Below are 13,651 nucleotides of genomic sequence, written 5' to 3'. Positions count from 1 at the left end.
CAGGGGTGGCCAGCCCAGCCAGCCATCACCCATCACCTGGCTTCCAGGTTATTTGAGGCATAAAAAGGAGAAAGCTTCATAACTATTTTGATTCCCAAGGAAAGAAGTTCTCCAAACATCCTACTTCAATTCTTCCTGCTCAGACATCTTTCCTTTGAAGGAATCAGTCATAAGGGAAATAGCCTACTCCTTGTACCAGGAGGAGCTTGTCCCCAGGCTTTGGCTGTATTTCCTGCATAACACATTTGTTTGTACTGGAGGATTCAAAAGACAAGCTAATTCCAAGGGTGGAGGGAGTGAACAGTTAAACTCCATTTGCCTGCAGAAGCTCTTCTGCCTCCCTCTCTCTCCTACTGTCTCTTCCCCTTTCCTACTCTCTCTCTCTCCTATGCCCATGGGTGCCTGAGATGGATGATGGGGGACTAAAAGTTTAAGAACTGAGAGGGATAAAAGGCTGTGGTAGGGGAACTCTAAGGTAGACAGGGTGGGTGGGAAAGGAAGGAACAAATCTTACAAAAAGTACTCCTAAGAAGGGGACCTGTTTGCAAGGAACTTGACATATAATTTGCATATTTCTCATTTCAAGTGAAAACCTACAGATACTACCCCTGATCTCACCTGTCTCCCCCACCCCAGAATGTTTCCCCAAGTCTCTCAGGGCTCCCACTTTCCTCTGTATCCCATATGGCTCTCCAGTTCTGCCCTCTCCCTCTCCCAAGGTCTTCCTGACCTGTTTCCCCACCCAAGTCCCAACTCTTGTTCCTGTAGAATTCTTCAGAGCCCTAGCTCCCCACAAGATTCTATAGACAGCCTTTGCCTTCAGCAAGTCACCCAACTGAACCCCAAGTTGCACACCTACCTTGATGTCGGTATCTGGGGTGACGAACTCCTTCAGGCACTCAATAGGGCCCATGAGAAAGGGGCAGTGGGAAGAAAAAACCTGGAGAAAGAGAAGATAAGTGAGTCCAAAACCATGTAGAAATGGACAGGAAGGGGTCTTGACTTAAGAAGCCAGCTTCTCAGCTCCCATCACCTAAGCCTAGAGGTCTCTTAAGCTCATCAATCTGAAAGACCTCTGCCAAGCTCAGCAGCCTCCCTCTATGCTTATGTTTAATGCAAACCCCACACACAGAGAAGCTTCGAGTTCTGCATCAGCATTCCCTACTCACCTCCTGCAGTCCCTCTTGGGCCATAGCCCTAAAACTGAGAATCACCCCAATGATGGTCATTCGTTTCAGCACATTTTCAGCCCCTGAAGAGAAAGCAGGTTGTTGGGGAAGAGAACAGGAGAATGGTGACGATTTGCTTCCTCAGAGCCCTTGTCATTCACAATGCATCCCTCATAACTCCTTTAGGAAAGTGCTTACCCATCAACTGGGGCAGCAGAGAAGCCATTACATCTGGCTTGCTGAAGTTGGACCTGATCTGAACCAGTATATCCATGTTTTCCACCACCAGCTTCTGCAGTGGAAGGAAACAGAGGTGTACAGTAGGGAAAGGGGAGATCAATGCTCTGTCTTCCAGCTCCCACTCCCAGGCAGACCTTTTACCAGGCCACTTCCACAGTACCTTCAGCTCCACAATCTGAGAGGTCACATGCCACATTAGGTTTTCACTCAGGAACTTCATGCCATAGGGACCAAGAATCTCAGCTAAGGCTCGCATCTCTGGAATAGAGTTTCAAAGTTCCCAGTGGAACACAAGTCTTTGAATATATACATATTATCCAGAAGGAAAAGAATGTGGGCAGGTGAGAAGCAAAAAAAAAAAAAAAAAAAAAAAAAAAAAAAAAAAAAAACTGTAGTTCTACACACAGGTGGCATGTCTGGATGCCCATGGGACAATTTTCCTCCTTGCCACTGGTATCTATAGCAGTTTACTTCTTTTTAAAAAACAAAATTTATGTGTATGTGTGTGTACCTTGAATATATGTGCACCATGAGCATGCAATACCCACCAAGGCCAGAAGAGGGCATCAGATCCCCTGGAGCCATAGTTAAGGACTTTTATGAGTAGTCATATGCATTATTGGAAACCAAGCTCCAGTCCTCTGGAAGAGCAGCTGGTACTCTTAACTGCTAAGCCATCTTTCCAGGCCCCTATTTGCCTCTTATATGAACCTGCACTTCCCAGTCCTTTTTTCTGGGTTTTGCTATTGTTGTATCAGGCCTCGAAGAAGTCACTAAACCCCGAAGAGCCTTTTTGCTCCTCCTAACATCATGAATTCCTCAGAATAAGCATAAAAAACTAGTGATAAACAAGGGAAACTAGATACAGATAAGCAAGGGTATATAAAATGGCAGTTACCAAAAGCCCTGTGAGGTGTGGAGCAGAAGCACTCCACCATGGCTTTAAAGCAAGAAGATTGGATGTTTGTCCAAAGTCAATCACATCAGGGGAAGGTCCAGAAACCCAGTGCAAAGCACTTCTCCCCTTACACTGTCCCTGAAGAGACAACTCGTGTGCATCTGGGGTCTCATTTCTCAGTCCTCCATCAACTTCTGGTATTTAATATCTCACTGGCCTAGTTTCCCCTTGAGCTGTCTTTTCTTTTTTCATAATCAACACACATTCCCCAGAGTCTCAGTTATTTTTTGCTTTAAATTTTTTATTCTTCCAAATCTAGTCTTGCCCCTAAGGCCTTATCACTCCTCACCCAGCCTGCTTTTGCCCTTTCTGAGTTAAATCAAACTTGCCTGGGGAAATCCCAGGTTGGAAATCCTAGTGGCAAGCTCAGCTGGAAGACTCTGGCTGTGATCTTTGGCTACCGGCCATTCCAGCAGGGGAAACCACAAAAGACCAGATGTAACTAGAGAGCAGCATAGGAAAGACAAATTCAACATCATTAATCAGCCTTCAGAAAGGAAGGGAAGCTGAGATTCCTGGCTACAGTCTTTGAAGGCAGGACCAACTGATGCCATCCACCTCCATTATCAACTAAAGAGGAAATAGCCTTGGTCACCAAAGCTAATTCAATGCCTCATCCAAAGCAAATACTAGACATTTGCAGAGTAACCGATTTACAATCACAGGACTAAGCTGAGAAATGTAAAGAGATTTTATAATTAACTAACCACCTTAGAATGCTAACACTGTTGCCTGAGGGGAAGAGGGTCAAAATTGCCCTCTCTGGAACTAATGAAGAGGCAGCAGGCTGGTCTACTGGATGGATCTGCAACCCCACCCCCACCCCACTCTAGTCATCCCTATCCCAGTTAGTAACCCTATGGCATCCTTTTCTTCCTATCTATCTATTTTTGAAGTAACATTGCCCCATCACCATGGCAACCCAGAGAAATTGGGGTGGGGGTGGCAGAAGGGTGAATGTGCATTGCCTCCTGCTGCTTGTCAGTTGTCAGCAAGACCTAAAGCAGGTTTTACAGGCTGCCTACAGCTTGTGGGTAGAGCTGATAAAAGGGGGCATCTAAAACCTCCAGTGGACAAAGTATAGTCTGTTTACAGATAGAATGCAGGGAATGATAAGGAGGAAGAGCTAGAAAATATAGATGTGCATTTGCACTTCCTTGGCATCCCCAGAAAAGGAAAATGAAGAAGTCTGGGTCATGGAACACCTCTACCTACCTAAGGTCTCATCACAATTCATCATTTACATGGGAGTGAGAGAAAGGGGATGAGACAGGATCCTTCATGAATACTAAGTTGGTAATATATATAAATGTTAAGAGGAATTATATGGCTGCAAGCCCTTTTTTAAAAGAGAATGGTGCTAAGTGGTGGTGGCACACTCCTTTAATCCCAGCACTTGGAAGGCAGAGGCAGGCCGATCTCTGTGAGTTCGAGAACAGCCTGGTCTACTGAGCTAGTTCTAGGACAGCCAGGGATACACAGAGAAACTCTGTCTTGGAGAACCAAAAGGGAGCCAGTGGCTTTCCAATTCACTATAACTCCCTTATCTGTACACACACACACACACACACACAGAGAGAGAGAGAGAGAGAGAGAGAGAGAGAGAGAGAGAGAGAGAGATTCATTGATTAATTAGTAAAAATACTGCTGTACACTGGGAAGCCAGAAAGCAGTGCCACCCTGCTGGAGTTTGACTGAGTTGAAATACCAGTCCCACCATTTATATGTGACCTTAGCACCTCCTAACCTCTCAGTGCCTCAGTGTGTTCATCTGAAAAATGGGGATAGCAAGAGGAGCTGCCTCAAGACTGTGTGTGAATTGAATTCTTAAAACTTTGGCCCACAATAATGTCTTCCAGTATCTCATCAGCATTGGCCAAGGATCTGAACATCACCTCCAAGGAAAAAGATGTCAGGACATCAGATCACCACTTAATCTGTCCCCACATAAATCTGCCACCATGTGTGCTGCTTCTGCATTCTGTGTGGAAAAAGAAAATAAGTACCACCCTGGAAGAATGAATCCCTTCGATGACTAATGTGCTTGCCTAGCTCCTAAACCCCTCTCTCCTTTTGCCTCTTCACCTTCATTCCCCCCAAGTCACTTCTCAATCCCGGGCCTTGCTTTAGAATCTCTTTATGTGTTCCTTAAGTTGAGCGGAGTCCAGCATCGACACTAAGATGAGTGCTGAATGGGCCTCTGGAAAGCAGGAGGATTTAGGCCAAGATACCCAAGAGCTCTATGACAAGGAGACCAGGGTTCTGGGCTCACCAGAGATGTCCGAGAACTCCTCCGCACTGAAGTTTTGCTCCCCGTCTCGGGGAAGGCTGATGAAGGCCTGCATGGCTGGGGAGAGGACGATGGCTCCACTGCTTGCCTGTCTGAGTAGGCTTTCTAGGTACCTGCAGGGAGAGGGGGCCAAGGAAGCATCTAGTCATTTCTGCCACCACCACACTAGAGTCAGGGAGAAAGTCTGCTAGGGGCTGGGATGAAGAAGAAAGACTGAAATAAGGCAATACAGCAATCTATTTAACACCCTAAAGCTGTTGGATCAGAAGCAAGAAATGTGATTCCACTCGGCCTCCGATCCACAGTATTCCACCATGCCGTAAAGGCAGGGTCACGCACTCCCAGCCTTCAGCCCAGCTCTCTTCCTACATCTGTACTCTCCTTGTCCTTACCCTCTGTCAGGTAAGACAGGCTCACACTGGCATTTTTAAAAAAGATGAACTAGGTTCCTCTGAAATACACGTAAGCCATATCCTCTCCAGTGAAAAGCTAAACCAAGGACCCAGGAGCCCAGAAGCCAGTCTCAAATCAAACCTCTGGCTGACAGCAGCACCCATCATCCAGTCTCCAAACCTTCCCTCCTAACTTCTGGACAAGTCAGAGAGGCTGGCTCTGACAGTGTCTGAAGAAGAGGGCCCACCAATGCAGCAGTCACCCAGACACCAGTTCTAAGTCTGTATTTTACAGTATCATGGGCTAAACACCAGTGAGCCAAACTCGGCTTCCAATTGTTTTTTCCACTCAGTTAATTATAATTAGTTGTCAAAATTTTAAAACTGAAAATTTACATTAAAAATAACTTAGTGGGGCAGCATTCAGCAGGTCCTAAAAGGTAGCCGTCTCTGAGAGAGAGGCAATAGGCTGTAAATGCTCAAAGTCCTACCCTAGCTAGTGAAATCCACATACTTCACCAGGCTGGCTGTACCCTTTCCAGTATCCCACTAAACTGATAGTAGATTTAAAGCACCACCTAGTGGCTTGGGGAGGGAGAAATCTGCCTCTTGGCTCCTTTAATGTCAAAGAAAATGGTGCTTTTTCTGGTTTGGGAAAAGGGCCCCTTCCCCTATCCAGAACAATCTACTGGACTTGACAGAGCTTTGGTTGAGAATGAGGAGATAGTATGCAGGAGATACAAGTAGACAGCATGGTTCTCAGAGGAAGAAGCTAAAGCAAAAGAAGAAATAAAGATGTAAGAAAGAAATGGTAGAATCCTTTTCAACAGAAACAAGAATCCAGAAAAGGAAAGTTAAGGATAGGACATTAAGAGCCCTAGGGTAGATGCATGGGTAGTGATGTGAAGGCTAGAACAGAAGGGGTCCAGGTCTACCCTGGATATTGCTCTCATACACAAGCAGGAAAAAAAAAAAGACCCACCTCCTTTGCAGAAGCTGCTGAAGGTTAAAATGCTTGGTTGTGGGCCTACTTTGTAAAGAAAAAGTAGTAGAGCGAGACAAGGAGAAGGAGGAACACTGACCAGTTTGTGTAGAGAGTGGTGACAGTCTGCTCGCCACATGAGTCCAATGGCTGTGTCTGCTGCAGGAGGGCATTGCGGACGACTCTGGAAGCATCTGCACCCAAAAACTGTGCCAATGACTGAATGAAACTGATGTATGCTTTGACTCCTGCCAACAGCTCAGAAGGCCTAAGGATCTCCTGCGTTGTGGCATTGTAGCCAGCCAAAGTCACGATGGCTCTAAGTGACAAAAGCCTTAATAATTACAAATATATTAACAAACACAGAAACAACCCTGTGTGTACTGGAACTGCACATATTATCTCATTCAAAGCCCAAGGCAACCCAGTAAGGTAGGCACTATTACCCCTGTCCTGTAGATATGAAAACCGAGGAAGCAAATCACTTGCTGAAGATCACACAGCTGGCAAGTGTCAGAGTTTGGACTTGGGTCCTTTGACATTTGATTCCTAACCATTTCTTCCTCTGGAGAAATTAGGTCGGCTGTTAAAAGACCTGAGCTCACAAATGCCATCCTACTCTAAGGAAAGACTTAGTCCCAAAGGCCATCAATAATGGACAATCATGCTTAGAACTCCTTGTAAACATGCTGGGAAAATCCACAGAAACAGGTGACCTGAGCAAGTGGGAACTCATGAACCCCAGTCTGACAACTGGGGAACCAACATAGGACTGAACCAGGCCCCCTGAATATGGGTGTCAATTAGGAGGACTAGGCAGTCTATGGGACCTCTTTCAGTGGAACCAGGACTTCGGGAGCCCATTTCCCATGGAGGGACACTCTCTTAGCCTAGATACAAAGGAGAGGGCCTAGGCCCTGCCCCAAATGACTTAACAGATTTTTGATGATCCCTCATGGAAGGCTCACCCTCCCTGGGGAGTGGCCAGGGGATGGGATGGGGGGGTCGGTGGGGGGCATGGGAGGGAGAGGGAACTAGGATTGATATGTAAAATAAGATTGTTTCTAATTTAAATAAAATTTATAATAAAACAATAACAAAACACAACAAAATAAAATGAAAATAACTCTAAAAGAAAAAGAAAAAGAAAAGAATTCCTTGGAAACACAGTGCAGTCCCTGGTGGCCATGGATACTAGACTGTATAAAGTACCACAGCCTGCACACTCTGGAAAAGACAGAACAAATGTGTGCTGCATACAGCCATGGGTGCACAGTATGTTCCTTCCCCAGGGACTAAAATTTCATGTTGACTTACAACTTTTCATCATAAAATAAGATAAACAGTCAGGACAGAACATATTCACAGTGTTTCACTCGTTTGCACCTTACTATAAATGAGTTCCTCAAACTCTTCCTAACTGTAAGATATTTGGAATTCTTTGGTTGGTTGATATTCTGGCAAAATGCTTATGGCAGGATACTCAGGAAGGTCTGTTTCCACAAATTAAAGGGAAGTTTTTAGATCCCTGGGTACCACTTAAAGGAAAATAACATAGAAGGGACAGGTGAGAGGCCGCGTTAGTATTCAGGCATTTTACTGGCATGCCTTTGGAGTTCTGACAGGATATGCCCTCAGCTGCTGCCACTAAGAGCACCACCTGTGCCTATTCAATATGCTCCCTTTTAAAAGGCCCTGCCCATCTCCCACCCTCTCTCTCTCCCTCATCTCTCCCTCCTTCTCTCCCTCCTTCTCTCCCTCCTTCTCTCCCTCCTTCTCTCCCTCCTCTCCCTCTCTCCTTCTCTCCCTCTCTCCTTCTCTCCCTCTCTCTCTCTCCTTCTCTCTCTCTTTCCTCTCTCTCCTTCTCTCTCTCCTTCTCTCTCTCCTCTCTCTCCTCCTCTCTCTCTCTCTCTCTCTCTCTCTCTCTCTCTCTCTCTCTCTCTCTCACTACTCCTGTCCCCAGAGGCCAGTCTCCCCCATCCCCCTTCCCCTTTTTACAATCCTTTTCCCTTAATAAAAAAACCCTCTGCTTGAACTCTGTTGCATGGCATCTTTCTCTCTCCAGCCACTTTTGTTTTTTTAATTACAACAGGCGGGCCTAATCAGTATTAGAATTTTTAGGCAGTTGTGACACCTACTTATTATCCCAGCACTCAGACTAAATCAGGAGGGATTAAGAATCAGAGTCTATCATGGGATATATACACTTAGGAAGGCTCTTTTCCAAGCTGGGCGTGGGGTGGGGAGATGGTTCAAGTATAAAAAGCACTGGCTGCTCTTCCAGAGGACAAGAGTTCTATTCCCAGCACCCACAGGGCAGCTCACAACCATCTGTAACTCTACTTTCAGAAAATTCAATATTCTCTTCTTGTATCCAAGGAGACCAAACATGTGTGTAGTACACAAATACACATGCAAGCAAAACACCCATGCACATAAAACTTAAAATTCCTTTAAATTAAAAAAAAAGTCAAAACCTGTAGATAAAACCATGGGCTTTCGGAACAATGACCTCGTGAAGCGATAATCAGAGATTCTGGGAAACTAGGTGATCACAGCCTTACTGTTCCAGGGCCTGGAAACTGCCGTGGCTGCAGAAGGTGTTCATGGGCAATTACCACACTGTCATCCCCTTGACATTATATATACAACTGAAGCACTTCCCCCTCTAGAGCTAACGTGTACAGAACAAAAACAAGCTATTTCTCTTCGCCCAGGCAAAACGCTAATAGGAAAATAAACCTGCACATCTTACAGTCAAAACACAGCTTGTAGCTGGTCTTCCCACTTCTGTTCTCATTCACGCTAATAATGCACAGTGAACTGGGGACACAAATCTTATTACAGCTTTGCTCCAGGACCAGCCAAGGCTGCATATCTAGAGACAGCCCAGTCCTTCCGGTGCACTACACGCATGCGCAGAGGCCTGCGAGCTGCTGCCTCACCTCACGTCCCACCCTTGTGCCCCAGGTTCTCCCTCTGCCACCACTCTGTTCTCCCTGTCCCTTGAACAGAGCAACATGTCCCCATCTCAGCTTTGGTAATAATGGTTCCTCTGACTCCAATGATTGTTCCCAGACAGTCACACACCATACCTGCCTTCACAGTTCCCTTAAGAGTTCACTAAAATGTCGTTTTCTCAAGGTGCCGGACACCATGAACACACTATCTAAAACCGCAGCAACTCCTCACACACACACACACACACACACACACACACACACACACACACACACACACACACGCGCGCGCACACACTTCCCATGGCATCTCCCTTCCCTGCTTTATCTTTCTGTTTAGCATTTATCCCTAACCTGCCATATATGCTACTCTCTTATTTTGTTCATCTTGTCTTCCCTACTACAAGGTAAGCATCATGGGGTAGGACTGTTTTGTATGCTACTTTATCAACAGCCTCTAGAACAGGCCTGACACATAGTAGGTGTTCAATAAGTACTTGTTGCATTAATTGCTCATATTCCAAGACAAAACACAAAAAGATAATGAATTGTTCATAACCACTCCTCTCCATCCCTTAGCCAATACAGTGCATATGACTGACATAAGCGGTATCCTTCCTTCTCAGAGAACAATGGAATGGGGGCAAAGTACAGGAAGGGAATTTACTTAACTAAGGCTTACTTATTACATGGCAGGAACTTTGCACTCAGAGTAATCTGTACTTGTCTACTAATCCTCAATTGCAGGTCATTCACAGTGATCTATGAGGTAAATATCATTATCCTGGACTTAATAGGAAGGAAACGGACTCTGATAAGTTAGATAATCTGCTCCATTGTTGTAGCTAACAGCCAGGATGTAGGCACAGCTCTGTAGGCTGCAAAGGCTCTGCACTTCCCCACACACACATGCTTTTTTTTTTTTTTTAGGTAAAGGCTTGTGAAGTCAGGCTGGCCTAGAACTCTCTAGGTAACCAAGATGACCTTAAATTCCTGTCATTCCTGCCTCTGTCTCTCCAGTGCTGGTCTCTCTCCCTGAGGTGGACCAGCTGCTCATCAAACCTATAGAAGTGAGATTTATGGCTTTTTTTTTTTTTTTCTTTTCACAGAGGTGCTTGGAACCTGTGCCAGATTGCATCAGTCTCCAGCCTGTGACGTGACAAACAGCATGGTTATAACAGAGCCACACTGAAGACTGACCCAGAGTACAAACGTGAACCAGGAAGAGTGCTACCTGTTGAGCCTGGCCTCCAGGTGGCTGCTGAGATACTCAGACGGGAAGATAGTGTGTTCAAACACAGTGAAGCTATGCACATGATTCATTGCCAGTGCCAATTCAGTCAAGTTTAGATGTAGTTTGTCCATGCTGAAAAGAAAAGTGGAACTTGGTTATGAGTCTGGCCTTGTCTCTTGGTATCTGGGAAGGAAATGCCAGGACATGTTCCTCAGACCCCTGTGGCTCTTTAAGGGACACTCAGCCTAGAATAGCACACAGTGCTGTTCTTCAAAATCAAGTCGAGAATTCATAGTTTTCTGTATCTATCAATCCCCACCTCCTCCTCTGCCTTCTCCCCTGTATCACCTCTCCTCTTCCCTTTTCTCCCCCCTTTAATGCAGCACCCATTCGGCCCTCAGGAGCCAGGACCTCACTTAGTGACAATGCTGCGGTTCTTTCGGTGACTCTCTGCTCCAGGCTTGTCCCTCTCAGGCTCTCCTTTCCTGGGAGCCTGCCTCTGCTTCATAGACTTCTTGTTCTTGGCTTTGCTGATGGTGGTGGCACAGTGCTTAGGGAGAAGCTTTGGAACAGACACAGTGGAGGGAGAGACAAGTGTCACTGCTAACAGCTCCAAGAGGATTCCGCCGTCACTATCTGCTCCTCTCTCCTCCCACCTAGCTTCTCTTCCTCTAATGGGGTCTTTTGAGAATGTGATCGCCTCTTTCAGTGTCCATAAATACCCGCCCCCCATCTACAGCCTCAAGTCCTAAGATGGCAGTTGTTTTTCCAGGATGATAGCGCTGCTCCCCCACCCACATCTGAGGCCTTTTCTAACAGACAAATCCAAGGAAAAACAGTCAGCGCTGAAAGCTCCACTAACCTTGCTTGTAGGGTTTCAACATGGGGAAACAATACTTTTTTCTAGATAAAACCACCATCCCACAGGCTGTACCCCTGTATATTCTGTCTCATGTAGATAGTTGCTCAGACTGCCATGGCCCTCCAAAATCTCAAAGTTCACTTGTGTTCAATATTCTTTTCTTGTTTCTTCTTTTTTTCAATATGTGTATATGTATATTCCTTGCTAGCTAGCTCAAAGATCAATCCTGAATCTCTCCCTTTTCCATGCAACCCTACAGAAAATACTAGCCACCACTTGATACTCAAATTGCCTCAAGGGAATCACTTTGGAACTACTTTTAGAACAGGTAAGAGCCAAACGAGAAAATTAGTTTTGTTAGTTTGTAGTCACACTTCCAATTCTTAAATCCATATGCAGTCGGTTAAAATAAAATCCACTGTGATGGACAGAGATACACCAATATGAAAGTATTTATGGCTGATTCATAAATCAATATCCAAAGATATAACCTTCTTAGTAATGGCATCAATAATTATTTACTCAAAATGTTAACTCTGAAGGGCCAACACTTACTTGCTTACAACAGTTCTGTGAGCAAACAATTATTCACACAAGACTTAGTCATTCCTGACACAGCACTGAGTAAGCCTGCTTACCATGCATGTGAATGGTGAACACAGCAGTAAGTGTCCTCATTTGCATATCTCCTGTGCATCACTTACTTACATTCTTTCAACATGTATTTGTACATCCCTTCCCCTTAAACTGGGACAGTCCCAAAGACAGGAATCACGTACCTTCCTTCTTGATCCTCACACCCCAAACCTAAGAAGTTAGTACTCACTAAGCTTCCCTTAATACAAACGCCAACATTTATTGACTGCTGTATATACCAAATATTTAGTGTGCTCTATTTCATTTAATCCTTATTATACCTATGTGAAGAAAGTAGTTTTATCTTTACTTGACACATTAGAAAATGGAAACACTGGGTAATAACAGTTACTATCTTTACTCACACACTTACACATACTGTACATGTACCAACACACACACACACACACACACACACACACACACACACACCTTATTTCCTCTCCTCCCAAAGTTGCTACTATTCTGACTCAAACCCAGGAAGGGTGGGTAGTCTGGGAAATTAAAGACTCTGGGGACAAGAGCAAAACTAACTTCTTATTCCTGAATTTCTGAAATGTAGGTTGATCTAATCATGACCAGGTGTTATGAGTCAGTCAAGGGAGGAAGAGAAAAGAAAAAAAAAAAAAAAACAGAAGTCAAGAACATAACCCTAGAGATCAGTACTGGAGTGCTTAGAAATATCCAGTAAAGTTGTAAACCGGAATGCTGATGAACAGAAAGATTAGACAAGACAGAGATCTTAAGCATGTATGCACCACGCAAAGAATACAAAGTTTTTCTCCCAAAACTCTTCAAATTGAGCACAGATTTGAGTGACATGTAACTATTCAAGTGAGAGTGTTTTTAAGTGCCTCTATCCACTGAGCATATCCAAGCTACCACCACAGGTCCTGTGCAACCACAGATAACACAAAATTACTTAAAACATTAGGACTTTCTCTCTCTCTCTCTCTCTCTCTCTCTCTCTCTCTCTCTCTCTCTCTCTGTCTTCTGTCTCTCTGTCTCTCTCTGTCTCTCTCTCTCTCTCTCTCTCTCTCTCTCTCTCTCTCTGTGTGTGTGTGTGTGTGTGTGTGTGTGTGTTTGCCATTTTGTAACTCAGTTCTCTATCATGAACTTTGTAGATAGCTATTCCACGTCACAATGTCAAAAGGTTGTATATTGTGATTCCAATCCCAAGAGAGTGCCTGGAGTGAACACACAGAGACAAGAATCCTACCATAAACCAAAGTTCACAAAATCCCTACCCCTACTCAAGAAAGAGAATGTGTCCTGTGAGAGAGAAACAAGGGCGGCCAGAGGAAAAGGCACTGGGGTGAGAAAGGAGACTGAAGCAGGATGAGGGTACCTGCTCGCTCAGGTTCCGCTGCTCAGCACAGATCTCCAACACGCAGTTGCTGGTCTGCTTGGCCAGCTCTTCCAGGAAGGAGTTGCAGTGGTGAAGACCATGGTTCTTCAGGTGAGGGTACTATGGGAGAGGACCAAGGGAGAAACAATCACATGAAGGCCACTTCCCCACACTGCCCTCACTCCTTGCCTGAGCCATCCTCTTCTAAGGGAAAAAGAAACAGAGACCAGACAGAAAGGATACATTCTATATCAAACTGAGATGTTTGGGGACTCATCCACACACTCATGCCTGTTCCCTTCCTAGGATCAAAACCAACCCCTGGAACTATGTTCTGAGAAATAAAGAAGAGACATGACTAGAGAGATGTTAGGGCTTGAAAGACAGGACATCCACCTCCTCTGGGCACATTTCATGAGTGCAGTGGACAAAATGAGCACAAATCAGGGGGAACGCAATGGTGTATCGAAGCATGGAAGGTTCCTCCAGAGTCATAGTAAACATCTTCTCAAAGGTACGGAGATGAAAGCTGCAGAGAAAGAAGATTGAACACCAGGACTTAGAACCAGACCCTTTCAAC

General features: G+C 45.0%; 1 protein-coding gene across 1 annotated transcript in view; it reads right to left on the bottom strand.

Moving 5' to 3' along the window:
- Nckap1l (NCK associated protein 1 like) overlaps positions 1–13,651 on the bottom strand; it is a 56,087-nt gene that overhangs the window by 11,341 nt on the left and 31,095 nt on the right. Inside the window, exons 17-26 of the mRNA XM_035439222.1 lie at positions 13,468–13,600; positions 13,072–13,191; positions 10,642–10,787; positions 10,226–10,357; positions 6,132–6,350; positions 4,640–4,770; positions 1,570–1,667; positions 1,368–1,461; positions 1,170–1,252; positions 860–940 (exon numbers count right to left, since the gene is read on the bottom strand). Coding sequence (XP_035295113.1) covers positions 860–940; positions 1,170–1,252; positions 1,368–1,461; positions 1,570–1,667; positions 4,640–4,770; positions 6,132–6,350; positions 10,226–10,357; positions 10,642–10,787; positions 13,072–13,191; positions 13,468–13,600 — 1,237 coding nt within the window. The remainder of the gene's footprint in view (positions 1–859; positions 941–1,169; positions 1,253–1,367; positions 1,462–1,569; positions 1,668–4,639; positions 4,771–6,131; positions 6,351–10,225; positions 10,358–10,641; positions 10,788–13,071; positions 13,192–13,467; positions 13,601–13,651) is intronic.

The sequence above is a fragment of the Cricetulus griseus genome, chromosome 2 (genome assembly GCF_003668045.3).
Source record: "Cricetulus griseus strain 17A/GY chromosome 2, alternate assembly CriGri-PICRH-1.0, whole genome shotgun sequence".
In the NCBI taxonomy this organism is placed as follows: Eukaryota; Metazoa; Chordata; class Mammalia; order Rodentia; family Cricetidae; genus Cricetulus; species Cricetulus griseus.
This window is presented reverse-complemented; position numbering and strand designations above follow the sequence as displayed.